Here is a 26,464-nt window from a genome sequence, read left to right on the forward strand (position 1 = left end):
ACTCAATGTACTGACCAAGGACGAATTTATTTTATTTTAAAACAAACTGTACGTAACGTTTCAACCTTAGTGATTTTTGTGTATATACATATATCTTCCTGTTTTGTACCTTGTTTCATTTGTACTTGGTACAGAGTCTGATGAAGACTTTGCTAGAAGGTTGAAACGTTATGATGAAGACCTTGCTATAAGGTTGAAACGTTATGTTTAGTTTGTTTTAAAATAAAATAAATTCTGCCTTGGTCAGCATATTGAGTTTTTGATATCATGGAAACAAGGCTTAATGGTGTTACATATTTCAGTCTCAGTGATTTATATTAATTATTATAATGGGTATGAAGGAACGTGATAATTTCAAACTCAAGTGGTGTTTTTTGAGAGGGCAACTTTATAATGGCGGCAATATGCCTCATTTACCACCCTGGAAAAAATACCATGCTTGCCCCTCCTTGCAGTATTGGGTATTTGCAGTACTAACTGTATTAGTATTCCAAGGAATCTCTGTAAAGTGGAAATTTATCAGTTTTTATGAAAATTTTAGCAATACTGATACTTACATAAAATTTGTATAACTAGTAGTCTGCCAGTGTGATACAAGAATTGCAAACCATTACTTATTCATGTAACCAGATGGATTGACCCTTAGTACTTACCACTTGATATGAACAGTGTAGTAATTAATAAATTTTATTTTGTACATAATGTCAGAACCTTAAAATCTGATCGCATACAACATGTGCTAACTTTAATATATCGGGTTTATTAGTTTCAGGTCCTATATGTTCATTTTCTAATTAGTATACTCGTCGTTTTCTTCCAAAACCTAATTCAAGTTATGTTTTACAACTATCTGCCTGATATGTTTACGTTCAGTACCTCTGTATAACCTTTTTCAATAGTCGTACCTTTCTCACCAGGTGAATGCTGATTGGGATGTTCGAGTGGAGAGTGTTGTAGAAAAGTACTTCAAGCAACCGGAGAACAGTAGCCAGTTGCAGGTGCTTTCGGCAAAAGGGATGGTCGAAGCCATGATGAGTTTCGTTGATAAAGATGACAAAGATGCTCCAGTGGAAATGGTCAAGTAAGGGAATATATACATCTCATTTATTATGTTGTGTAAACAATACATTAGGGACCATGAAGTTATAGTTGGTGGAAAGTAAAAGTCTGCAGCTGTTTTGTGAAAATGTAGAGTTGGGGAGGAGTTAAGGATTGAGCAGGTCTTTGAACCACAAGTGAATTTGCATGTGCTGTTAGGAAGGTGGAGTATCAGTAAATCCAAATTCCTATGAACTCGCCAGTAATTTTAGCACCCAGTGCAACAGTATTTAACCAATTCTGGTATATGCATTGATCAAACAGAAAAATATGATAACGTATTCTGCTGTTTGTGTATTATAAATATCCTGACAGATTGTACACTAATAGTAACTAACTAACTAACTCTCTAGCCTTCTTAAACCCGAAGGTTCATGGCTGCAGCAACACAGGCCTTCCATCTTTCCCTATCTTGAGCAAGATCTATATACTCTTTTCCATCCCTACCGATTTCCCTTAGGTCCATCTCAACGTTGTCCCTCCATCTTCGTCTTGGCCTTCCTACAGGTCTCTTACCATCAGGTTTCCCAACAAGAATCCTGTAAACTCCTCTTTCCTCTCCCATTCGTGCCACATGGCCTGCCCACCTAAGTCTTCTTGATTTAATTATTCTAATAATATCTGGACATGAATACAAATTATGTAGTTCTAAATTATGTAACCTTCTCCACTCACCTGTCTCCTCATCCCTTTTAGGTCCAAAGATTTTCCTAAGGATCTTATTTTCAAATACTCTCAATTTATGTTCCTCTTTCAATGTAAGGGACCAAGTTTCACATCCATATAATACTACAGGCAAAATTACTGTTTTGTATATTTTAACTTTTAGTTTCTTAGATATTAAACGAGAAGACAAAAGTTTATGAAGAGAGAAGTAACATGCATTTCCTGAATTAAGCCTACTTTTTATTTCCTCTTTAATATAATTTTCATTTGTTAATATTACTCCTAAGTATTTGAATTTGGAAACTGGTTCAAACGAGTTGTTATCAATAATTAGATTTTGATTATTACCTAACACTTGGTTTCGGCCTGTAAGCATATATTTAGTTTTCTCTTTGTTAACTTCCAAACCTATCTCTTTAGCAGTTTTGAAAAATATTTTAGCATTATTCTTAATTGTATTCACATCATCCCCCAGTAAGTCTACATCATCTGCATATGCTAACAACTGAGTCACACCATTTAATTTTAGTCCTTCTTTAGTTTCTTTTACCTTACTAACAGCATATTCTAAGGCAAAATTAAAGAGCAATGGAGATAATGCATCTCCTTGTTTTAACCCATCATGAATTGTAAATTTGACCGAATCATATGCTTTTTTGAAATCAATGAATAACTGATGGACATTTTGATTATATTCCCACTTTTTTTCAAGTGTCTGTCTGATGTGAAAAATTTGATCTGTAGTTGATCTGTTACGTTTAAATCCACATTGATAATCACCTATAATTTCATTAGCATATGGGGTTAGTCTTGTTAAAATAATGTTAGATAATATTTTATATGTTGTTGAGAGTAGATAAATTCCACGGTAATTATTGCAGTTCATTTTATCACCTTTTTTAAACACAGGGACAATTATGGATTCTTTCCACTGTTGAGGGATTTCTTCTTTATTCCATATTAAACAAATTAATTTATGAATTTGACATATTAATGAATTTCCGCCATATTTAATTAACTCAGCTGGTATTAAATCAATGCCAGGTGCTTCACTAATAGTGAAGGAATAAACTTGTGAAATAAGATAGCATTATAAACGGACAGAGCTTGAAAACCACATTTGTTTCCATTTTTTTAAAATTTCAGAACAATACTGCATTGAATTTGCTAAAAATATATTAATGGATAAGCAAAATTTTGAAAGTAATAAGTGAAAAACTTATCTAAATTTCATAGGACCATGCCCATTTCAAGCAAACAAAATTTTAAATAATCCAAAATATATTTTATAACGCTCAGTTGGAACTTTGGCCGATGCCAGCAAAGCCCTTTAGAAATTTCCTCTCTTTACAAAATAAACCGATATGATGTTCCAAAATTTGAAGAATTACATGTGCGTAGAATTCCTTCTAGAGCATTCACGTGAATCTTCATGGGGTTTGACTGCGCTCTCTTGTGTTGTTTTGTTTTTTATTTTTTTCTCTTTTCTAGATGTGTCCAATAGTCCAATAGTTCTATGGCTTGATAAGCCTATTAAACTATTGCAAATATCTATACAACAGCAAAAGCAAACCACATGAAGATTCGCGTGAATGCTCTAGAAGGAATTCTAAGCAGTTGTAACTCCTCACATTTTGGAATATCCTAGCAGTTTTTCAAAAGGAGAGGAAGTTTCAAGAATGGATTTGCTGGTGTTGGCCAAAGGTCGAGCTGAGCCTTAAACATGTTCTGTCATGACAGTAGCATGGTGACTCATTAGTCCAATACATAATTCACTCAGCAAACATACAGTTGACATTAAAACTAGTATTACTGTAGTTACAGTGCACTTATTGTTATTGTTGTAAAGGTATATGTGTAATAGTTACTGTTGTAAATATCTAACAATTTTTTAACCCTTTTCAGTACCAATACACTGTACTGAATAATGTTATTTATATTAGGGATGGGCCGATATGAAATTTTGGCCAATAACGATAAAGTAACGATATAAAATTAGAAATGGTCCTTGAAGAAGCTGAAAGGTTCATTGACCTCCTTAATAAATGTGTGTTTCAAGGTGACTGCAGTGCAAAAGAAATTGCATATTTAGACATTTAATTTTTTAGAAAGTAGGGCATGGAGAATATCCATAAAAATAACAACAAAATGGCAGAATTTTGCACTAAATTATCAGATATTTATCGATATATCGGATCGGTAAAATAATCGGTAATTTTACCGATACACCGATATGCCTATATCGGCCGATACCGATAGAGTACCGATTAATCGGTCCCATCCCTAATTTATATATAGAGTTATATTGTACATATGCACAATGTTTTATCTTGTGAAAATCATAGGGTATACTATAAATCATTTTGGACAAGAGTTGAAAGTAATAATACAACAGTAAGATGTACTCCGAAGAATTAGTCTAATTATTTCTTCTTTGCATGCCAAGTTGAAATTCTTCTTCATTCTCTACAGTCACCAAGTGAACAAGACAGTTTGTTACTTGAAGACGAAAGATGTGGATGAGAATAACATTGAAGATGAAGTAAAGAGTTTCCAGGAACAAAGGCAGCAACGGTCTGAAGAAGAGGTGGCTGAGGTAGGATCTGTTGTGTGTAGATAGTGATGAAACTAACATGTAGAAAACTTAAAAGATCTCTCACTGTGTTAATATACATGATGACAAGCTTTCAAGATGAAAAATAACACAGTAATGAGTAGGAATAGGAATTTTTTTTACATAAAGTTTGTGTAAATATGCCGTAACAACAATATAAGTTTTTAAATACGGAGAAACTAGCACTTTTATCCGCGAAACTGTTTTTTCTTTTTCGATTAATTTCAGTGGCCACCGCCACCATCCTTGTTGGAACTTGCTGTATTGTTGCTTGGCACCAAGTGGAAAGTTGTGCTTCAGTGTAGCCATGTTTCAGCGGAAAAACAGGTCAGACACCCTCACCAACCACAATCAACCCATCCGCAAGCAACCCAGCGACAATCGACCTTCAGCGGCCAATATAAATGGTTTGCCTTCCTCTACCATCCCACCACTTCCAACCGCATATCCAAAGCCCTTCTCCCATATGGCATCAAAGTAGCGCACAAACCCAATTCCAAAATAGCTGATAAACTGAAGAAACACAAAGGATACTTCCTCTCCCCCCTTGATAACCCAGGTGTATACGATGCAGAGTGTGAATGCAAGGCACATTACATCGACAGGTCCATCAGATCTGTCAATGAAAGAATCCAACAGCACCTAGCAGATGCGAAAAAAAGCCCAACCCACTACTGGTCTTGCTAAACATATCAAATACAATAGCCATAAAATTCAAAGTCAAACACACTGCCCACATGCTCGTAGACACCAAAATCAAGGAAACACATGCCATAATGCACTTCCCCCACGAGCTAAACATCGATAGCTGGCAAGCGCACCACACTTGGATTCCCCTACTACAACAGTTATCACCTGGAAATAGCAGACGACAACGACACAGACCCAGACGCACAGTTAACAACAGCGCACCTAGCGGCAGCCAGAGAACTACAAACAAAAGATGCACGCCAAGCAACAGTACAGCAAGTTCCAACGAGGATGGTGGCAGTGGCCACTGAAATTAAACGAAAAAGAAAAACACAGCTTCGTGGATAAAAGTGAGTACTAGTTTCTCCGTATTTATATACTACCGCGTCTCTCTTTTCCCAATTATGAAAATAACTTTTTAGTTAATAAATTGTGTTATCTCACATGGTTTTCTTATGGAGTGAACTACAGTGAAACCCTGATTTTACGTTCATGGGTTCAAGGATTCCAAAATCCCAAAATTTCCTCAAGATTTTCAGTTTTTAATTCATTTTGACCTGGCTATGAAGCGATCTCGCTAGTCAAGAATGAACCTGATGAAGGGAACAGTTGATTCCTGAAACGTTGTTTGAAATTGTACATACTCACTAATCGTAAGTAAAATAAGTTTAGTATTTTTAAATATACTTTTTTAAGAATACTTATTATTCTGTAATTGTGAGTAATTCGCACACCCACAAGATATGAGTAAATACCAAAAACATTATGAAAATATCAGTTCTTGGTATAATGATATTTCAGGGTTAGCAGTACCTGTGTCCTGGTATTTGCTAGTAACAGTATTGACTTCGGTATATTGATATATTCAACAGCCCTAATTTGAGGATATGATGGTGAATGGTGACTAGGGCAGAGTGGATACTGAGACCAGCCAATGCATTTCTGTAATCTGGGACTAACATAGGGTTAGTACAATTGAACTTAATGCTTTCACAGATTCTAAATATCTTGGAAATGATGCATCAGTGTGGAAATTTGGCAGGTAGATATGTTATGTTTACACTAGGGATAGGCTGATATGAAATTTTGGCTGATACTGATAAAGTACCGATATAAAATTTACTGATACCGATAACCATTATTCTACTGATCCAATGTAAAATTAGAAATGGTCCTTGAAGAACCTGAAATGTTCATTGATCTCCTTAATAAATGTGTGTTTCGAGGTGACTGCTCTGCAAAGAAGTTGAATATTTAGACATTTAAGTTTTTAGAAAGTAGGACATGGAGATTATCCATAAAAATACAACAAAACGGCAGAATTTTGCACTAATCTATAAGATATTACACTGATATGCCTATATCGGCCGATAGCGATAGAGTACCGATTAATCCCTAGTTTACATATTAAAATTTAATTGAAGTATCAGTATTATCTCACCCTTAATAGTGACAGTTTAAGGAATTTGATAAGTGATTTAAAATATTTCATATGTTTGGTGTTACCGCATTACGAATTTGGATGTTTTCCAATTAATTTTGAACATCCACTGCCTTCACTGGGATGGAGAACATCCAAATTCACAACGCATAAACACCAAACATTACTTATGAAATACTAAAACTGTGTTTACTGCGTGCATCGTTAGTTTAAAATATATTTGCAAGCAGCATGGAGCTCTTGTTTCTTTATATATGTAAGTGAATTTTTACCATATTTCTGCCATAAACACAATCTCTTCTTTTTCTTCAGGCCCGGCAGTTTCTGCAAAGTGCTGATAGGCAACAACCTCGACCACGGGGGGAAGATACAATATCTGACAGAAGCTTTGACTCTGATACAGAAGACAAGGCAGCCGCAGTGCGCACGACGTCAAGAGGCCGTGGTCAAGGGAGGGGCAGGGGCAGAGCAAGAAATGCACCCAGGGGAAGAGGCAGAGGGTCTGCTGCCAACGGATTTCAAGATGATGATGATGATGATGACAGCAATGATAATCTCCCAGTAGCAACCAGCACTCGTGGAAGGGGTCGTGGAAGTAGAGGTGGTCAAACGTCCAGGGGAAGAGGCCGTGTAAGTATAAATGTACTTTTTTCCTGTTTGTTTTGGTGAAATGTTGTTTCCTAGAATATGTCATGTTTGGCAGTTTCATAGATGTTTGGTTTTAATTTGCAAAGGAAATTGTGTTTTGGGGTTTCTCTTCTTGTTAGCCTGTCTGCATATTTTCAAACTATATTAATTGGTTCCATAAAATATGCAGAATATTCCAAAAGAATTTTTACATCTTGAGGATCTGGTAACAGGGTTATTTATAATAATTACACTGATAAACAATGAAATACTCCTTTAAATAAAACTAAGTGATCTTTATGTATTCAGATGTGCTGATAACGAATATCGCATCCGTTTTCCTGTATCACCTAAAGTTTTTGCAGAACACCCACATTTTATAGTTTTATGGTTTCAGGTCTCTGCACCCTGCTCTGCATCCGGCTTAACGTTTGGTTCCTAGCAAATGGATATGAACCTATTAGCGACCTTGTGTGCTTATTACTGGCACTTAATATTTCGTGGAGGAAACATCTGGCAGTAGTGTAATTTTCTGTTTCTCTCTTAAAATTTGTTCTTTTGTGGGTTAGTCGAGTCTTAACTTCCTTACTTCCTTTCCGAAGCCGTATTTTATGTTTGTGTATGTTCGTGAAATTGTGAATGTAATATTGTGTTTAGTGAAGTGAAGTGTAAGTTGTATTTTAACAAAACGATCAGAGCATTCATAATTGTTTTTTTAAAGAAACTCATTATTATCATTATTATTATAACTCAATTAATGAGTTCGCCATACATATATATATATATATATATATATATATATATATATATATACACACACACCTCACTTTATTTCCCAATCCGAACTAAATGATCTAGTCAGAGACCTCAACCTTTCTAAAGTTCAATCAGAATTATTAGGTTCTCATCTCCGAGGGTGGAATTTATTACAAGATGGTGTTAAGGTGTCATATCGGAAACGTCAACAATCACTGACACATTTTTTTCTGTACGTAATGACTTAATTTACTGCAATGATGTAGAAGGCCTTCTGCAAGAACTTGGAAGGAGTCACAACCCAAACGAGTGGAGACTATTTTTAGATTCATCTAAGAATAGTTTAAAAGTACTATTGTTTCACAATGGGAATATATACCCATCAGTACCCCTTGCCTATTCTTCCACCATGAAGGAAACATATGAAAATATGAATACAATATTAAAAGTGATAAATTATGAAAAATATGGTTGGCAGATATGCGGAGACCTCAAAATGATTGGTATACTGTTAGGCATGCAGTCTGGGTTTACAAAATTTTGTTGCTTTCTTTGCGAATGGGACAGCTGGGCAAAAGATAAACATTACAACATTGTGGATTGGCCCATACGAAAAACTTAATTCCTGGAGAGAAGAGTGTTAGGAATCACCCTCTACTTGAGAAAGACAAGATTTTGGTACCACCGTTGAATATAAAGTTAGGGCTGATGAAAAATGTTGTTAAGGCTTTGGATTAACACGGTGAGGGTTTTGGGCACTTGAGAAAAACATTTCCTAAACTCAGTGATAGTAAGTTAAAAGAAGGCATATTTATTGGGCCGCAAATCCGTGAGATCATTCATGATGACAACTTTGTGGAATTGCTAACAGAAAAAGAGAAATGCGCATGGTTAGCTTTCAGACAAGTATGCTGTAATTTTCTTGGAAATGTGAAAGCTCACAACTACAAGGAACTTGTTAAGAACTTATTGAAGTGTTATCAGCGCATGGGGTGCAATATGTCCTTGAAAATTCACTTTTTACATTCGCATTTGGACTTTCCCCCCCCCCCCCCCCCCCTAACTTGGGCGCGGTTAGTGACGAATGCGGCGAGAGATTTCACCAGGATATTTCTGTCATGGAGAAACGATATGCAGGAAAATCGGTACAGAACATGTTAGCAGACTACTGTTGGAACCTCAAGGAAGAGGTTTCTGGTGGCAGTTACAAACGGCAGAGTTCAAGAAAGAAAGTTCGACAATGTGAGTAAAAATGTGTTTTTTTCCTTTTTTTTGCATGAAATTTCTTCATTGAACAGTCAAAATCGGTCCTATATATTTTTTATATTTCATAGTTATTCACTTCATTATTTAAATCTTATTTCATGAGCAAACAAACAAAAATAATTTCAAATTTCGATGTATTATTACAAAGTGAATTAAATTTTTATTAAAAACAAAAAATGAAAATCCAGGGAAAACGATAGGTGATACAGCATTTCTACTTTCAGATTTGGATTCAGCGGGGTCGAATTATAAATAATCACCTATTTTCGTTCAAAGGAGCAAAAAAAAGTTTGAATTTGTTCATCAGTGTTATTAGCCAAATGTTAATTTGCAATTTGTAGTTGAAAAGTTGCATAACCTGCCTCAGACATCATGTGGCCACCATCCAAATATTTTGGAAAGAAAAAAAAAGAAAAAGGGAGCTGAAAAATCAATAACACTGATGAACAAATTCAAACTTTTTTTTGCTCCTTTGAACGAAAATAGGTGATTATTTATAATTCGACCCCGCTGAATCCAAATCTGAAAGTAGAAATGCTGTATCACCTATCGTTTTCCCTGGATTTTCATTTTTTGTTTTTAATAAAAATTTAATTCACTTTGTAATAATACATCGAAATTTGAAATTATTTTTGTTTGTTTGCTCATGAAATAAGATTTAAATAATGAAGTGAATAACTATGAAATATAAAAAATATATAGGACCGATTTTGACTGTTCAATGAAGAAATTTCATGCAAAAAAAAGGAAAAAAACACATTTTTACTCACATTGTCGAACTTTCTTTCTTGAACTCTGCCGTTTGTAACTGCCACCAGAAACCTCTTCCTTGAGGTTCCAACAGTAGTCTGCTAACATGTTCTGTACCGATTTTCCTGCATATCGTTTCTCCATGACAGAAATATCCTGGTGAAATCTCTCGCCGCATTCGTCACTAACCGCGCCCAAGTTAGGGGGGGGGGGGGGAAAGTCCAAATGCGAATGTAAAAAGTGAATTTTCAAGGACATATTGCACCCCATGCGCTGATAACACTTCAATAAGTTCTTAACAAGTTCCTTGTAGTTGTGAGCTTTCACATTTCCAAGAAAATTACAGCATACTTGTCTGAAAGCTAACCATGCGCATTTCTCTTTTTCTGTTAGCAATTCCACAAAGTTGTCATCATGAATGATCTCACGGATTTGCGGCCCAATAAATATGCCTTCTTTTAACTTACTATCACTGAGTTTAGGAAATGTTTTTCTCAAGTGCCCAAAACCCTCACCGTGTTAATCCAAAGCCTTAACAACATTTTTCATCAGCCCTAACTTTATATTCAACGGTGGTACCAAAATCTTGTCTTTCTCAAGTAGAGGGTGATTCCTAACACACTTCTCTCCAGGAATTAAGTTTTTCGTATGGGCCAATCCACAATGTTGTAATGTTTATCTTTTGCCCAGCTGTCCCATTCGCAAAGAAAGCAACAAAATTTTGTAAACCCAGACTGCATGCCTAACAGTATACCAATCATTTTGAGGTCTCCGCATATCTGCCAACCATATTTTTCATAATTTATCACTTTTAATATTGTATTCATATTTTCATATGTTTCCTTCATGGTGGAAGAATAGGCAAGGGGTACTGATGGGTATATATTCCCATTGTGAAACAATAGTACTTTTAAACTATTCTTAGATGAATCTAAAAATAGTCTCCACTCGTTTGGGTTGTGACTCCTTCCAAGTTCTTGCAGAAGGCCTTCTACATCATTGCAGTAAATTAAGTCATTACGTACAGAAAAAAATGTGTCAGTGATTGTTGACGTTTCCGATATGACACCTTAACACCATCTTGTAATAAATTCCACCCTCGGAGATGAGAACCTAATAATTCTGATTGAACTTTAGAAAGGTTGAGGTCTCTGACTAGATCATTTAGTTCGGATTGGGAAATAAAGTGAGGTGTGTGTGTATATATATATATATATATATATATATATATATATATATATATATATATATATATATGTGTGTATGGCGAACTCATTAATTGAGTTATAATAATAATGATAATAATGAGTTTCTTTAAAAAAACAATTATGAATGCTCTGATCGTTTTGTTAAAATACAACTTACACTTCACTTCACTAAACACAATATTACATTCACAATTTCACGAACATACACAAACATAAAATACGGCTTCGGAAAGGAAGTAAGGAAGTTAAGACTCGACTAACCCACAAAAGAACAAATTTTAAGAGAGAAACAGAAAATTACACTACTGCCAGATGTTTCCTCCACGAAATATTAAGTGCCAGTAATAAGCACACAAGGTCGCTAATAGGTTCATATCCATTTGCTAGGAACCAAACGTTAAGCCGGATGCAGAGCAGGGTGCAGAGACCTGAAACCATAAAACTATAAAATGTGGGTGTTCTGCAAAAACTTTAGGTGATATAGGAAAACGGATGCGATATTCGTTATCAGCACATCTGAATACATAAAGATCACTTAGTTTTATTTAAAGGAGTATTTCATTGTTTATCAGTGTAATCTCACGAAATTCTAAATTGTACTTCATAAGAAAAGCTAATTATGGAGGTCATAATTCCGGCTTGATTTGGAAGGGAACTGTAAATCATTTTTGCTCTCTTTAATCAGATGAAAATTCTCCTGTGATCATTGCCTTGCAGTTCACACCCAAACCAATTTTTACATAGAATTAGGAAACTTAAAGATTTTTCATATTTTACAAGAATTAGCCCATTTTGACTCAAATTTGAACCAACATGTTAACATTTTGTATTGTGTCACCTCAACACTGAAGTGTATACAGTGGCAGCCTCGATTTTAAATTGTTATGTATGCAATGGTAAATTGTTCCAAGAGGCCTGTTCTGTCCTCTTCCATGCTATGGGCAACTGCCTTAAACTGTTCAGCTATACAGCCATGTTTGGAAGTACCTATTCTTGTCACTCTTTGGTGGGGCCTCCCCGATGGTGCAGTGGTTGCGTCGCTGCCTTCTAATTAAGGGGTCCCGGGTTCGATACCCGGTGGAGGCACATAGTGGTTCGGATCCTGCTTTAAACTAGATTCAGTCCCGATTAGCCTTACTGTGCATAAAGTGGACTTAAAACACCAACTCAAACAAACAAATTATCACTCTTTGGTATGTGCAAAGTTTCAGATTAACATTTATTTTGCTTTTTGCTAACAGTTTCTTTCATACTGGAAGGAGGCGATATTCATGCCATTTACATAGCTTTAAATGCTAAATTGATTGATGTATATTTATTCAAAACTTTGAGTTTGATCTCATGATGTTTCCCCCACCCTCCACCGGCCTTTGGAGGACAGGAATAAATCATCAGAAACTTGCATAGCATGTATAAAGTAAAAATAAGTTGTTCATTATTTCTACATCCCTTCTGTGATTACATTGTTTTTCTATTATTATTATTATTTTTCAGGGTAAAAATGCAGTGGTTCAGTCATCCATTATGGATGCATTTTCAAAACAAAGCCAGAATTCAACAAGATCTTCATCGAGAGCCAAAAAAGGAATAGTGTATGATATTTCAGATTCAGATTGAGTTTCCAGTAAGTTATTGTTGATAAAACTATGCTTGTTCTGCCATTATGTTAATATAAGATATTTTAATGTGATTATATAGCACTGAACTCATACAAACATAAGTGCATTGATTCTAATGTTCAGTACAGATATGTTGTAAGGTATGTAATGGGTCATATTATCACCTGGGTTTAAGTCTACTGGAACAGCTTAGTGCATCTGGTGCCCCTTTAAATTGGAGGTCCAATACCAAAAAGACCTTGTCTGCATCAGACTGCGTTGTAAAAGTAGCCTTGCTGAAAAGTTTTACTAAGGTACACAAAATACCTGAATTTCGGCTTAAAGTCTCTCGACAACAATTTAGACTTCACTAAAATTAATTCCATTCCATTGATTGTACATTTTCTTGCATTTTAAAATTTTCAACTTGACCTGTAGAAAAATGTAAAATCAACACCAGTAACTTTGAACCCTTTCCCTACCGTGTTAAAATTCAGTATGATACCATACTGAAAAAAATGTTTTTATGTAAAATACAAAACATGAATTACAACATCTGATATACTTATAGTTGTTCAAGTGTACTTGTACATATCTAGGTATGATCCTATTGATAGTCAAGTAGTAGTGATGGAGGGGAGAGGGAGAGTAAGGGAATCAACTGTAGCACTGAAAGAATAAACTTTTCTTTTCCTGGAATGTTTGAAGTTTAATACTTAGTGGAAGTGTGGTATTTCCGGAAGCATTCATCCACACACAGTCCAACTCCACATTCTCTGCACATACTCTATGTGATCAAAAGTATCCGGGCACACCGTGAAACGTGTTCATAGAGGGCGACACAGTACTACCATTTACCACGTGGAACACATGGTCAGTGATCCCAGTAGTCTGCAGACAGCAGTATGGGACGGTGTGAGGAACTCACGGACTTTCAACGTAGTCAGGTGGTTGGGTGACACTTGTGTAAGAAGTCTGTGCATGAGATTCCACCCTCCTAATCATCCCTAGATCCATTGTTTCTGATGTTATAGTGAAGTGGAAACGTGAAGGGACGTGTACCACCCAAAAGCAGGCAGGCCAACCTCCCATGTTGACCTCCAGACACCGTCAAGTGTTGAAGAGGGTCGTACAGCTTAATCGTCAATCATCCATTACACAGGAATTCCGAACTGCATCAGGATCTACCCCAAGCACCATTACTGTTCAGCGGGAGGTGCAGCAATTTGGTTTCCATGGCCGAGCAGCTGACCATAAGCCAAATATCACACAGGCAAATGCCAAACCCCACCTCATGTGGTGCAAGGAGTGTCGAAACTGGACCATTAAACAGTGGAAAACCATTGTGTATAGTGATGAATCACGGTACACTATGTGGCGATCCGATCGTAGGGTGTGGCAAATGCCTGGTGAACAACATCTACTAGCCTGTATAGTGCCGACAGTGAAATTCGGGGTTACAGTGTGGTCTAGCTTTGCGTAGAAATGTCACAGCACAAGCTTACGTTAACATTTTAACAGCTTTCATGCTGCCTACCGTCGAAGACCAGTTCAGGTATTGTCATTGTGTCTTTCAATACGACCGAGCACGTCGTCCATTCTGTAGGGCTTGTGGGGGAGTGGTTTGATGACAACAACATCCCACTAATGGACTAGCCTGCGCAGAGTCCAGATTTGAATCCCGTAGAACATCTCTGGAATGTTTTGGAATGCAGACTTCATGCTAGACCACACCGACCCACATCGATACCTCTTCTCATATCAACCTACAGAATCGCCAAATACCTCACATCCCTGCTTCAACCTCTTGTTGGACAATGTGGACAACATCACGTTAAGAACTCCAGTGAATTCATCCAGGAATTGAAGAAACTCAATGTCACCCAAACCGACGTTCTCGTCAGTTTTGATGTACGAGGGCCACTTTTTTTTTCAACCTCCGATGACCATAGAAAAAGACAAGTGTAAGTAACAAATTGAATTTATTACCAAAAGTTATGTACATACCTGGTTACCTTTCGAAATAATCGCCATGAAGATTCAGGCATTTGTCATATCGTAGGACGAGCTTTCCGATCCCCTCTGCAAAGAACGTTGCCGCCAGTGATGTGAGATGGGCCTGAACGGTGTTTTTGAAGATCCTCATTGGTCTGGAAGCTTTGGCCTCCTCACCCGTTATGAGGCTGAAGGTTTCTTGAAAACAATTGTTACTGGAGATGAGAACTGGATTCAGTACGTCACCCCAGAAACAAAACAACAGTCAAAACAATGGATGCACTCAAACTCACCAAACAAACCGACGAAGTTCAAACAAACCTTCAACAACAGGTAGGTTATTGGTACCGTTTTTTGGGACCACAAAGGTGTGTTGAGTTTATGGAGCCGGGGACTATGATCAGTGCAGCTGTTTATTGTCAGAGGAGCTTCAAAACAACGTTCAGGCCCATCTCACATCACGGGCGGGAACGTTCTTCGCAGAGAGGATCGGGAAGCTCGTCCCACGATATGACAAATGCCTGAATCTTCACGGCGATTATTTTGAAAAGTAACCAGGTATGTACATAACTTTTAGTAATAAATTCGTTTTGTTACTTACACTTGTCTTTTTTTTACAGTCCATCGGAGGTTGAAAAAAAAAAATGACCCTCGTAGTTTCCCTGTTCACCAGAGTCCTGGTGAAAGACACATTGGAACTTCTAGGAAGCCATTTTCCACCAGCCATAATTAATCTCTTCCACCACATGCTAACTTCCACATATGTTCTCTACACAAACTGACGGAGTTGACATGGGTTGGCACCACTCTCACTGGCGATCGCGAACTTCTACATGGAAAATTTTGAACATGAAGCACTGAAAAATGCTCCCAACCTACCTTCCTGTTTCTACAGATATGTGGGCGACACGTTCGTCATTTTGCCACATGGACTACCGGCATTACATAGTTTCCTGGATTTCCTCCAGTTCACCATGGAGATAGAAGAAGATGGCTGCCTTCCATTCCTGTACACCCTAATCTGTCACACACCAGATGGCACTCTCGAACATAGTATGTTCAGGAAACCCACCCACACCGACCTGTACCTAAATGCCAATAGCTTCCATCACAAAGCACAGCATCTCGCCATTCTGAACACTAGCCCACAGAGCAGTAACCATTTCGGACCAGGATAATCTGCAATCAGAATTCGCCCATCTCAGAACCACACTACAGCAGAATGGATACCACATCAGAGATATCAACAAGATGCATTGAACATCAGCGCAATATCAGATTATTCCAACCGGAAAAGTCAGGACTTGCGGAACACAGCATCACCGAGGGACAGGATTTTATTTGCAGGCACCAAAATAATAGCCAAATGTGCCGGTTACTGGGACCGACGGGTAAAGGAAGCCATAGCCATTTCACGGTAAAGCACCAATCTCAACAGGGACGTGGGACTCCTGCTCAGTCACGCCCTGAAACCAACTCCTCCATAAAACATGACACCAGCTAATGAGAAAACTAGGATCCAGAGAGAGCCAATAGGACGACAGCATCCAAACTCTGCCCCTTCAAAGTTATAAATATAACCCTACACTGGTCTCCATTTTTACATTCCCTGAAGATGAGAGCAATGTATGCGCTCGAAATGTTGGAAGCTAATGTCGATTTAACCTGGCTGGTAACCCGAGAACATCTGTTCAAATCATGTCGCCAGGAAAGCTACAATTCATATTTTGTACTTCATTTTCAGGTGGGTGTCCGGATACTTCTGATCACATAGAGTATATCTGATTTTCTTCCTTTTCTTGGATTCTGAAGCCTCTTGCCTGATGTATTAGGTTCTTCACTGTCTGCCACGTTTGAAGAAACTAGAAACTATACCCAAACGAGTACTTTAGTTTCTTCAGTTCCATATAACCACAACAGAAGGTAGGATCAGTTCCGAAAGTTACATGTTTCAACAGCAACTGCCAGAGAAAAAATGATACACGCTAATGTGTCCATGGCAAACAGCAATCAAGAGACAAGAACATGTATACGCGACTGTGGCAGGGAAAGGTTAATGTTGTGATCCAATATAGAATGATGAAACATTAGTTCACTCTGTAAAAAAAAATCGTATTAAGTGGTGCATACGAGTTTTGTCGTAGTAGAAGATACTGTGTACAGAAGTATAGAGAACTTTTGTTTTTTTTCTATTTATCTATCTATTTCAGTTATTTTAAGTAACTTCCCCCTCCCCCTCGTGATTTAATCATGATGTTGATATTAATGAAAGATGAACTGTAGAAATGCATGATGGGACAAACATAAAAAAGACTGGGGACTTTGTAGCACTTTTCACTGACCAGTTCTCCACAGAGGCTGGCTGTTTTTATGACAGAATTTTGCATTCAGGTTATAGACCATTCATTGAAATGTCAGTAATTTTATCACTGGACAAATTTATTACTCCCCTTTTCTTCCTTTTTGTACAGTTTGTAGCTTGGTGTGTGTGTGTGAGAGAGAGAGAGTAAGAAATATGCAGTGGAACCTCGATTTTTTGTTTTTAACCTTTAGACCGCCAGGCGGGTTTTACGGAAGTAACCCCTGCTTTGCCGAGGCTTTTCCGCACAAATTTTAAATTTTTAGTTTTTGGAGAAAAATCGTAAGAACTTGGGCAATATGAGAGCAATCTACTTCGGATAACTTTTGTTTTGCAGCGACCCCCGAATTTCAATAAAGAACAAAAATCTGGAGTTTACTCCCTCGTTCCCGGCTATTTTGGGAAAGACTCATTATCGGCATCAAAGATACCACCCCAGAAGGCAATGACAAAAGATAGCTCGGGTTACCCAAGCCTGGGACGAGGAAAACAAGCTCATAAAATTCATTGTGTTTGTTTTGCAACTGTCAACGCAAGCCTCGGAAATGTGGCATGGATGTGTTGCGGGGAAGGGGGTTCATCCATGTGACTTTCCCAAGCTTGCTCTAAACCTGTGTCAGTGTTTCCAACCAAACATAAAATTTCAAGGTCCAAAAATCACATTAATTTCGTAATCAGCAAAATGATACGAAAACGTATAAAAATCCATGTTGGACCTTACTTTTGATGATACAAATTCGTATCAAAATCCAAGTAAAGGTTTTAAGGAGATCAAGGTGAATGAACTTAAAATATGGGAAAATATTATAGCATTTGCTCTATTGAGATCATGAATATTGAATGTATAATGCAGGAAAATGTAGAACCTGGGAATATAAAATCGGGGTTCCACTGTATTTGTTTTGTTTAGGGCTGAGCAGATACCGATACCAATGTATCGGAATCAGAAAGTATCAGTTGAATTTGAATTACTGATACTTTTTCAGCATTTTGTTGGTCTTTTCAGGGTCCACAAAAATGCTGCGCTGCACTTTTGTTGCATCTAATTATCCTGGAAATTATGCACAGTTTTCATTAACTTTGCTCCAATATTGTTTGGGAAAACTGCATTTTGGGACTCTCGCAATTGTTGAAAATTTTGAAGCAAAACTCTCATAAAATGATGCTTATAATTGGAAATAGTTACCATATTTACACATGTATAATGTGCTTGTGTATATAATGCACAGTACAATTCAGGTTCAAGAAATAGCTTTCTTAGTTGTACGTCCTAAAGCTGTTGTTCAATGAGCCACCTGTTGTAATGTGGACCAAAAGGAGAATATCTTCTTGTGTATGCAATGAGTCATTAACCCACACCACTTCCCCCTCTCCCTGTACTGTGTTTAGAATCCTAAAACTTTCACTTCTATTACTACTTTGTTTATTCTGTAGTAGAAGAATGTGATATCAAAATTATTTTATGGATTTGCAGTGCCCAGAAAGTTATTCTATTATTTCTCGCCCAACAAATACAACTGACACGGGAGGTGCATGCTCGAATTCTAACAGAACAGCCCCACTTTTCTCTGTGTCGCAAAACATTCTGTACAAAGTGAAAAATCATGAGAAATGGCCATTTCACTTTTTTTCCCCCTTCCTTTTCTTCTAAAGAAATCCAACCTGGTACTTTGTATTTCCACCTGTTGATATATATGTGTCATATGCAGTGGCATAGTGAAAACATGTCTGGTTTTAATGTTGGCTGTCCAAATTATTCCATGCTTAATACTCTACAGTTTTTGTGGCCAAATTTTTTTGGGAAAAGTGTGCATTATACATGAGTAAATACAATACTAACACACTAATGTTAATCAATATTTTGAACAACTTTTAATTACTACGATTTTCAAACATGATATCGCTATTGGTGAGCATCTGTAAGAACATCAGCATCAATATCGGGATTGGTTCAAAGTGGTAATAGCTCAGCCCTAGTTTTGTTTATCCTTGAGTTATAATAAAATTTGTTCCAATTTTTAATTCCAGTTTCTACTACATTGGCTGTATGAGGGAGATAAATCACTATGAAGATATTGCAAAATGTCTTGCGTGATGTAAAAGAGTAAATTAAGAATTATAATTGTAAATCTCAAAGACTTGTCAATTTGTATGTGAACTACTAACTATTTAGATGAAATAGTTGAAGAGATTTTACGAGGATGCAGCTGTGTGTGATACCAAGTTGATTACAGTTTGTGAGAACTTAAAGATGGAAGAAATCAAATCAAATGCATTGCTGTGTAGGTGAATATGTGCCTTATGGGACACAGGTCTGTAAATATTTATTTTTTTAATTTAGTGTTACCTAATACGAATGGACCGTATTGTATTGCAAACCAATGAAATAGGTCTTTGTGTGTGATATGACCATGCCATTTATAATTCTTGGTCCAGTTGTACAGTACTTTGAAAGTAATGTCTTAATGTGTGAAATCAATGTTTTCACATGCACATAATATTTTTAAGAGTACAGTAAATGTAACTGTGATAGTTTCAGGAAAACTAATCCCAAATGTACAGTCAGTGTTATTAAATTGCACACATATTAGAAATAAGACTTTTGTGCAAATACATGAAATGTATACATTGAAACCTTGATTTATCATTCCTGTATATATCACTTTCAAATGAGGTATTGTCTGTCTTCCTTTAATGAACAAACTCTATTGAAATTGTGGGGAAAATATCTTGCATCAATCATTTCCTGATTGTCTGTTTTTCAGGAGAGAGCAAATTACATCAGTGTGTTTCAGAAGTCTCACAACTAACTTTGATAACATAACATGAGAACTGTAAGTAATATTTATACCAGGTGTTCTGCATTATGTGCCTCATTCATTGCGATACTTGTAAATATTTTTTCTCCTGGATACCCAGTAATTTTCCTCCCAGAGTGTCTTATTTTTTGTTCAGAAGACCTAGTCCAGAATAAAACCATTATTTGTGATTTTCATGTGATTATGTGGTCAGTGCTTGGTCACATGTCTGCATCTACAAGCAAGAAAACTAGACTTCTAATGTTGCCAGTCAATACTATATTTACTGTAAGGTTAATTTTCATGTCACCCATAAAATCAGTGTTCCATTACAAACCACAGATTAGCATGACACCAGTCTCAAAAATATGAAATCATGACCCTGTAATAGTTTTATCGTCTTTTCTCCTTTAATAAGCATTCTGGGAAGAAACTTACTCTTAAGTGAATGAGCATTTTCTGTATGGATTAAACTAGCAATCAAAGCATTCTAAATTGTCTCAGTGGACAAGGCTACATGATGCAGAAAACCTGTTGTAAATATCTCTTACAGTTCTCATGTTTTAAGTGATCAAATTTAGTGTTGCCCAACTTTTGCAACAATGTCTTCGCACACATTGACAGTAATATGAGCTGTGGTAAGTTGTGGTTTGGACTTTGTGTGGTTAACTGTACACTATAATGATGTACAGTTGGATGAGAAAGTTGCGTGTGGTGTTGGTGATGATGATGAAGTCTAATCCAAACTGGTGTTGTGTTTTGCTGCATCATTTTGTGTATTGAGTTTACGTGTGTAATCATTAGGGTATGGATTTTTGCCTATTTGCCTTTTCTATTCCTTTGTAGTAAAACATAGGCTTTACAGTGGAACCTCGATTTTACGTTTTCCAGGGAACCAAGCTGCAAGAACTTAAAATGCGGGAAAATGTAAAATCTAGGTAAATTTTATAAGATTTTGCTATGTTGGGACCATGAAGATTGAATGTATAATGCGGGAAAATGTAAAATAGGGGTTTCATTGTATGTTTTAAGTTCGTTCCATGGTCCAAAAATGCATTTCTATAGTGCCTATAAATGCCTATTTTGAGGGTTAGTGCCTATTTTGCTTTTTCGGGCCTAAAATGCCTGCATTTTTTTCTTACTTCAGCTTTTTTTAAGTGGCTTTGGCTTTACCAACATTGATCAAGGTATGCCTTTCTTTATGATTAACTGACTGAAATTGGTATTTGCCAGATTTGTGGGTCTCAAGGGATGTCAGATCTTTGGAAATACCAAATATCACTTAATCAGGGTAAGCAAAATGGACAACCTCTTGGTGACTCATACTTGGACAAAACAAAGCCAACCCACCCCTTCTTTTTTTTTCCACCTGAAAGGTAGTAGAAGTCAACCCCCCCCCCCCCCCAACATAGGCACGCCCTGAGTGTAACTGCATTGGAAGAAGAAAATTGAAATAAGTTCATCTTCAAACTCTATTTTAATGTCTTCTTTAAATTTTGGGGTGCCTTTTCTTATATTATAGCACCTTTTTAAGTGCCTATTTTCATTTTTCGTGCCCTTTTGCCTACCTATTTGAGAAGTTTTTAGTGCCTATAAATCTGCACCCTAGTAATCATGTATGCACTTGATAGTATATAAAAAAGAGACCAAACGAAAATAGTTAAAACTGAAAATTTATTGTTCATTTTCAAAGGGAAAGTTATGCAAATTAGAGTCAATGTGTGTAAATAATATCATTGTTGTTGTGTGCATTTTGATGTAGTAAACTTGGGTAAAATGTGAACTTTGAGTTCCTGTGCAGCAGATGTTTAGCACTTTCTCGCCTTTGATGTGGGCATTGCGGGGTTTGCTCACCAGTGGAAGCTCTGCAATATCACCGTTGACCCAGCATGGTGAGAACAATTGGGGAGCTATGTGAAAAGAAGTTTGAACAGACTCCTGTCTCCAAAGTTAGAAAATAGCTGTTCTGGAAATTGATGCTCTGCCCATGTGTCGCCCAATAAAAACCTTGGAAAACCTTGACCTTTGAAAGGGCTGGTGCACCATGAAGAAGTAGGAATGAAAATGTAATGTCGATTAATACATTTTGAGGACCTCCTATCCCTTATCCATCAGATTGTTTCAGGTATATATATTGAAACTGTGAATCAAGGTTTCTGTTGTTTATGTATTGTTGCCCAACCTGTATATTTTGTCCAGTGTTTTATTGGTAAATGTTAGCACAGCAATATTCTTTGTAGTATTCTTTCTTTCACTGCCTTTTATGTTATGCAGACTGATTTTACATTGTGTGCAGGTATTAAAAGACAAGAGAATCTGACTTGAGAATGTAAGTGTATGACGTTTTAATGTTTATTTTTATTTGTGATTTATTTTTAGCAATGTAATATGCTTAATACAGTAAAACCTTGTTAAGCTGGACTTTGCTTGATGATGATGAAATTATATTTCCCGCAGACTTTGTACTGTACTGTATAGTTTATTTAGGGCTATTCCCTTTAAATACACTATAATGAACATGTTTTGTTGCTATAAACAGAGTTTTAATGCACTTTCTACTGTTCTTGTAGGTTATTTTAGTTAATCCGGACTTTCGTTAAACCGGTCAACTTATCTCCCCCATTAGTCCGGATTAACGAGATTTTACTATACTTTGAAGCAGCTCATGAAAATACACTTGTTCAACCTTTCTTTTCTCTTTTAATTGTTGATGATCTCAAAAGAAGCATGATTGTATAATTCCAATTTGCAGAACTCAAGAGTTTCATTTTCTATATGGTTCAGATTCAGTCGTGAGTTGTCCTGTATACAGCAGAGTGGAACAAAATTCAATGTATCCTTGTCAGCTTATTCAATAACTGAGTGTAACAAATCCATTCTTCAGATTTCCTCCCAAACACAATAGGGGGCATTCCAGCATTACATGTGTGACATTTCACACACATAATGTAAGGTTCTATACATGAGAGTTGATTAAAATATTCATAATGAACTGATATCATAGAATTTCAAGTACTTTGTGGTGTCTGCTAACAAGTGAAAAAAAAAGAAACTTGAGTATGATAACATAGCCTGAGTGCATGAAAGGCATTAAGAAAAATGTGTTACATGTGTGACGCTTTAACAATGAAGCAAAGTTTGACTTCATTGGTCTGTGAAGCATATAAGCTACAGTATTTACAAACATTTAAACTTTAATGCAGTTAAGTAACTTAACACTCTAGCCTTCTTAAACCTGAAGGTTCATGGCTGCAGCAACACAGGCCTTCCATTTGTCCCTATCCTGAGCAAGATCTATGTACTCTTTTTCCATCCCTACCGATTTCCTTTAGGTCCATCTCAACGTTATCCCTCGTCTTTCCTCTCCCATGTGCCCACCTAAGTCATCTTGATTTAATCATTCTAATAATATCTGGACATGAATACAAATTATGTAGTTCTAAATTATGTAACCTTCTCCACTCACCTGTCTCCTCATCCCTTTTAGGTCCAAATATTTTCCTAAGGATGTTATTTTCAAATACTCTCAACTTATGTTCCTCTTTCAATGTAAGGGACCAAGTTTCGCATCCATATAATAATACAGGCAAAATTACTGTTTTGTATATTTTAACTTTTAGTTTCTTAGATATTAAACGAGAATGCAGTTAAGAACAATAATAATTTTCATATTGATTCATTTTGTTACATGGAGTAGGACCACTTTTCGTGGAATGCCCCAACATAGAGATGGATCACTCACTCATAGAACTTTACTATGGCTGAGCTGATAACTTATGTATTTGGAAGTGAATATACCAATACCATCAGTATCAGAAAGTATTAGTTTAAATTTAATAACTTTAACAAGGAGTAATGTTAAATCCCTTAGCCTTTGTGCCTTCTTATGTTTTGATATGAACAAATTGAAGGTTGTAATGAACTTTCATCATTGTAGTTTCTTGTGACCAAACATGAGCCTTCTAACATAATTATATCTTTGTGTTTTGCACATGTGGCCATGGTAGCAATTAGGAAAGTTTCAGTGGAAATTAGGGGTGTAAGGGGTGACCTTGCACGTAGTACACCCAATCGTCAACCTCACTTCCACATAGTACACCCTGGACTGCATGCAGACGAATGAGGCTCTGGCAACTGGCCCCTTGGTCAGTATAATTTTTTGTGTCCTGTTTTTTGTCCTTTGTGTGCTGAGTGTCTCTTTACAGTGAGCTAGCTACCTCTTCTTGCAAGAAAAGTCCACAAAGCAAATTCATGAGGATATGATACAAACATAAGGGAACCAAACCTCATACTACACCACCATGAAAAACTGGGTTTCCAAATTTCAGGCCAGGCATTGCAGCACAGATGGTAAGTCACATGTGCAGAGGCTCGAGTTGTGATTGTGCAAGAAACAGTGGGCACTGTGCACAAAATGTTCTTGGAGAATAGAATTTCAGCTAACCTGTTGTGACGTCATGCTCAATTTCGATGTTGTTTGGAACAATCCGTCACAACCCATTTTTTTATTATTCATTTGGAAGTACATGCTTTTTTTTCCCCTGTAATAGAAATAAATAACACACCCTCCACAAAAGAAAATACTTACAATATATATATGTATTAAGTTTCTCAGTCACGGGTGGCTGCGGTGCTGTAGGGAGAAAACCAAAAGGATCTGACAATCAAAATGGGCACAAGTCAAAACTACTAATCCCAGTTTTATTTTTTTGGTATTAAATAGTACGTCGCTCCAAGATCTCGCATATACCGCCAGCTGGTCCGGAGTTTTATAGCGGGCTCGTCTAGTCCCACTCCCGACGAACTGGCGTGTATATGAGCAACAAAAAAATACAACTCCCCTTTTTGTGGCCCTTGCCAAAAAAAAATAATAATAATAATAATAATAATCTGCTACGCAAGAAATTATACTGGAAGGGGTGAACTTATCTTAAGGAGCACCCAGCGCTTTGCGTAATTACATGAATAGTAAGATTAGGTATTTTCTCAAAATGCTTTTTATTTGCTTAACAAGTGCAGAGTATTTAATTTCTTACAACAGTATTAACAACGTGTTCTCATTAAATAAGTCGTAAAAACATTTTTTACAATGACGATCCACGTCATCGATTCATTTTTACTTTGGATTCCAACCATCTCTTACATCACTTATGCTACCAAAACTAAGTCCATGATCATTCCTTCTTTTGACTACATATATACTTTGGAGGAATTAGACCCCGGCGATAGGAAATTATTATAAAAAAAAAATGAAGTTACGATGTTTTCCCAAAAAACTTTTAAGTAAAAAAAAAGGAGATGAAAGATTCAAAAAAAAAAATATTATTCTATTAAGGTAACGCGATAAACTAAACCATTCTTGTAATAATACTTAACTCCATATCCGCAAGGTTTCCACGTTCTAGTCAAGGCTCACAGGTGTACCGGAAGATAAGAGCTGAGTCACGCCACTTTGACTCAGCCAGCTATCACGCCGTGGAGCACCGTTGGTGGAGTTGCTGTTATCGGAATCGGCCCAGGGAGAACACTGGTTTGCCCAACAAGGAAAACGTCTGTCCCGAGAAGCTCGGTAGGTGGCAGTCTCGTCAGCCCCCATGCGAGTCTCTTTGAAAACAAACGAAGTTTCTCCACGAACTGACAATCCCACGCATCGGTGTAATTCCTCTATACAGGGTGGGCCAAAGAATGTGGCGAAACATTATAAACAAGTCCCGATTCACCACACTGTGGGTCCTTAAACATCAATGTAGACCAAAAGCATGTTTGGGTCATCGCTTCCAAACCAGTTCTTCAGCAGGATGGTGATCATTTCAGGGCTCATTTGGCAACTGTCGATGAGACCTGGATCTGTTTTTGTGATCCTAAGACAAGAGAACAGTCACGCACATTGGGCCACGGTAGTTCACCATCTCCAAAGAAGAGCAGGGACCAGAAGTCAACTGCGAAGATTCCTGTGACTGTTGTCTGGGACAATGCTGGCATGCTGTTAGTTGGCTACCTTGAGAAGGGTTCCAGTGTAACAAGTAAATACAGTGGAACCTAGATTTTACATTTTTCAGGGGACCTAGCTGAAAACACTTAAAATGCAGGAAAATATAAAATCAAGGAAAATTTTATAACATTTTGCTATGTTGGGACCATCAAGATTGAATGCATAATGATAAATAATAATAAAATAGAGGTTCCACTGTACTACACATCACTTCTCGATCAGTTGAAGCAAAAACTAATGTCAACATGCCGTGGAAAGTTATCCAGACAAGTCATCTTCCTCCAGGACAATGCATCACTACACTGGGTCAGTGTCACAATGCCTAAATTGACTGTCTTTGTGGTTCACAGTGCTGGACCATGTGGCATATTTCCCAAATTTAACCCTTTCGGATTATCACCTCTTCCCAAATCTAAAACACCTGAAAGGGACTACTTGGACACCATTACTGAGGTCATCCAGGCTAAATGTGTGGTTTCAGAAGCAAGAAAGACATTTTGATAGAATTGAATACCCTTCCATTGTGGAAGGTGGGTGACCTTTATCTGTCACTGGTTACATTCAGTGTAGGTTTATTGTTAATTTTAGATGTCAAAAGATCGCTTG

At 37.0% G+C, this 26,464-nt stretch overlaps 1 protein-coding gene across 4 annotated transcripts in view; it reads left to right on the forward strand.

The window, feature by feature from the left end:
* The window catches only part of mre11 (double strand break repair nuclease mre11), a 55,367-nt gene extending 34,421 nt beyond the window's left edge, over positions 1 to 20,946 (forward strand). For all 4 annotated transcript variants that reach the window (XM_083135872.1, XM_083135869.1, XM_083135870.1 and 1 more), the window contains exons 10-14: positions 918 to 1,081; positions 4,237 to 4,360; positions 6,822 to 7,139; positions 12,611 to 12,740; positions 19,097 to 20,946. In XM_083135872.1, coding sequence (XP_082991998.1) covers positions 918 to 1,081; positions 4,237 to 4,360; positions 6,822 to 7,139; positions 12,611 to 12,733 — 729 coding nt within the window. In that variant the 3' untranslated portion in view covers positions 12,734 to 12,740; positions 19,097 to 20,946. The remainder of the gene's footprint in view (positions 1 to 917; positions 1,082 to 4,236; positions 4,361 to 6,821; positions 7,140 to 12,610; positions 12,741 to 19,096) is intronic.
* Positions 20,947 to 26,464: the final 5,518 nt, after the last annotated feature.

Source organism: Lepisma saccharinum, chromosome 14 (genome assembly GCF_977018435.1).
Source record: "Lepisma saccharinum chromosome 14, izLepSacc3.1, whole genome shotgun sequence".
Taxonomy (NCBI): domain Eukaryota; kingdom Metazoa; phylum Arthropoda; class Insecta; order Zygentoma; family Lepismatidae; genus Lepisma; species Lepisma saccharinum.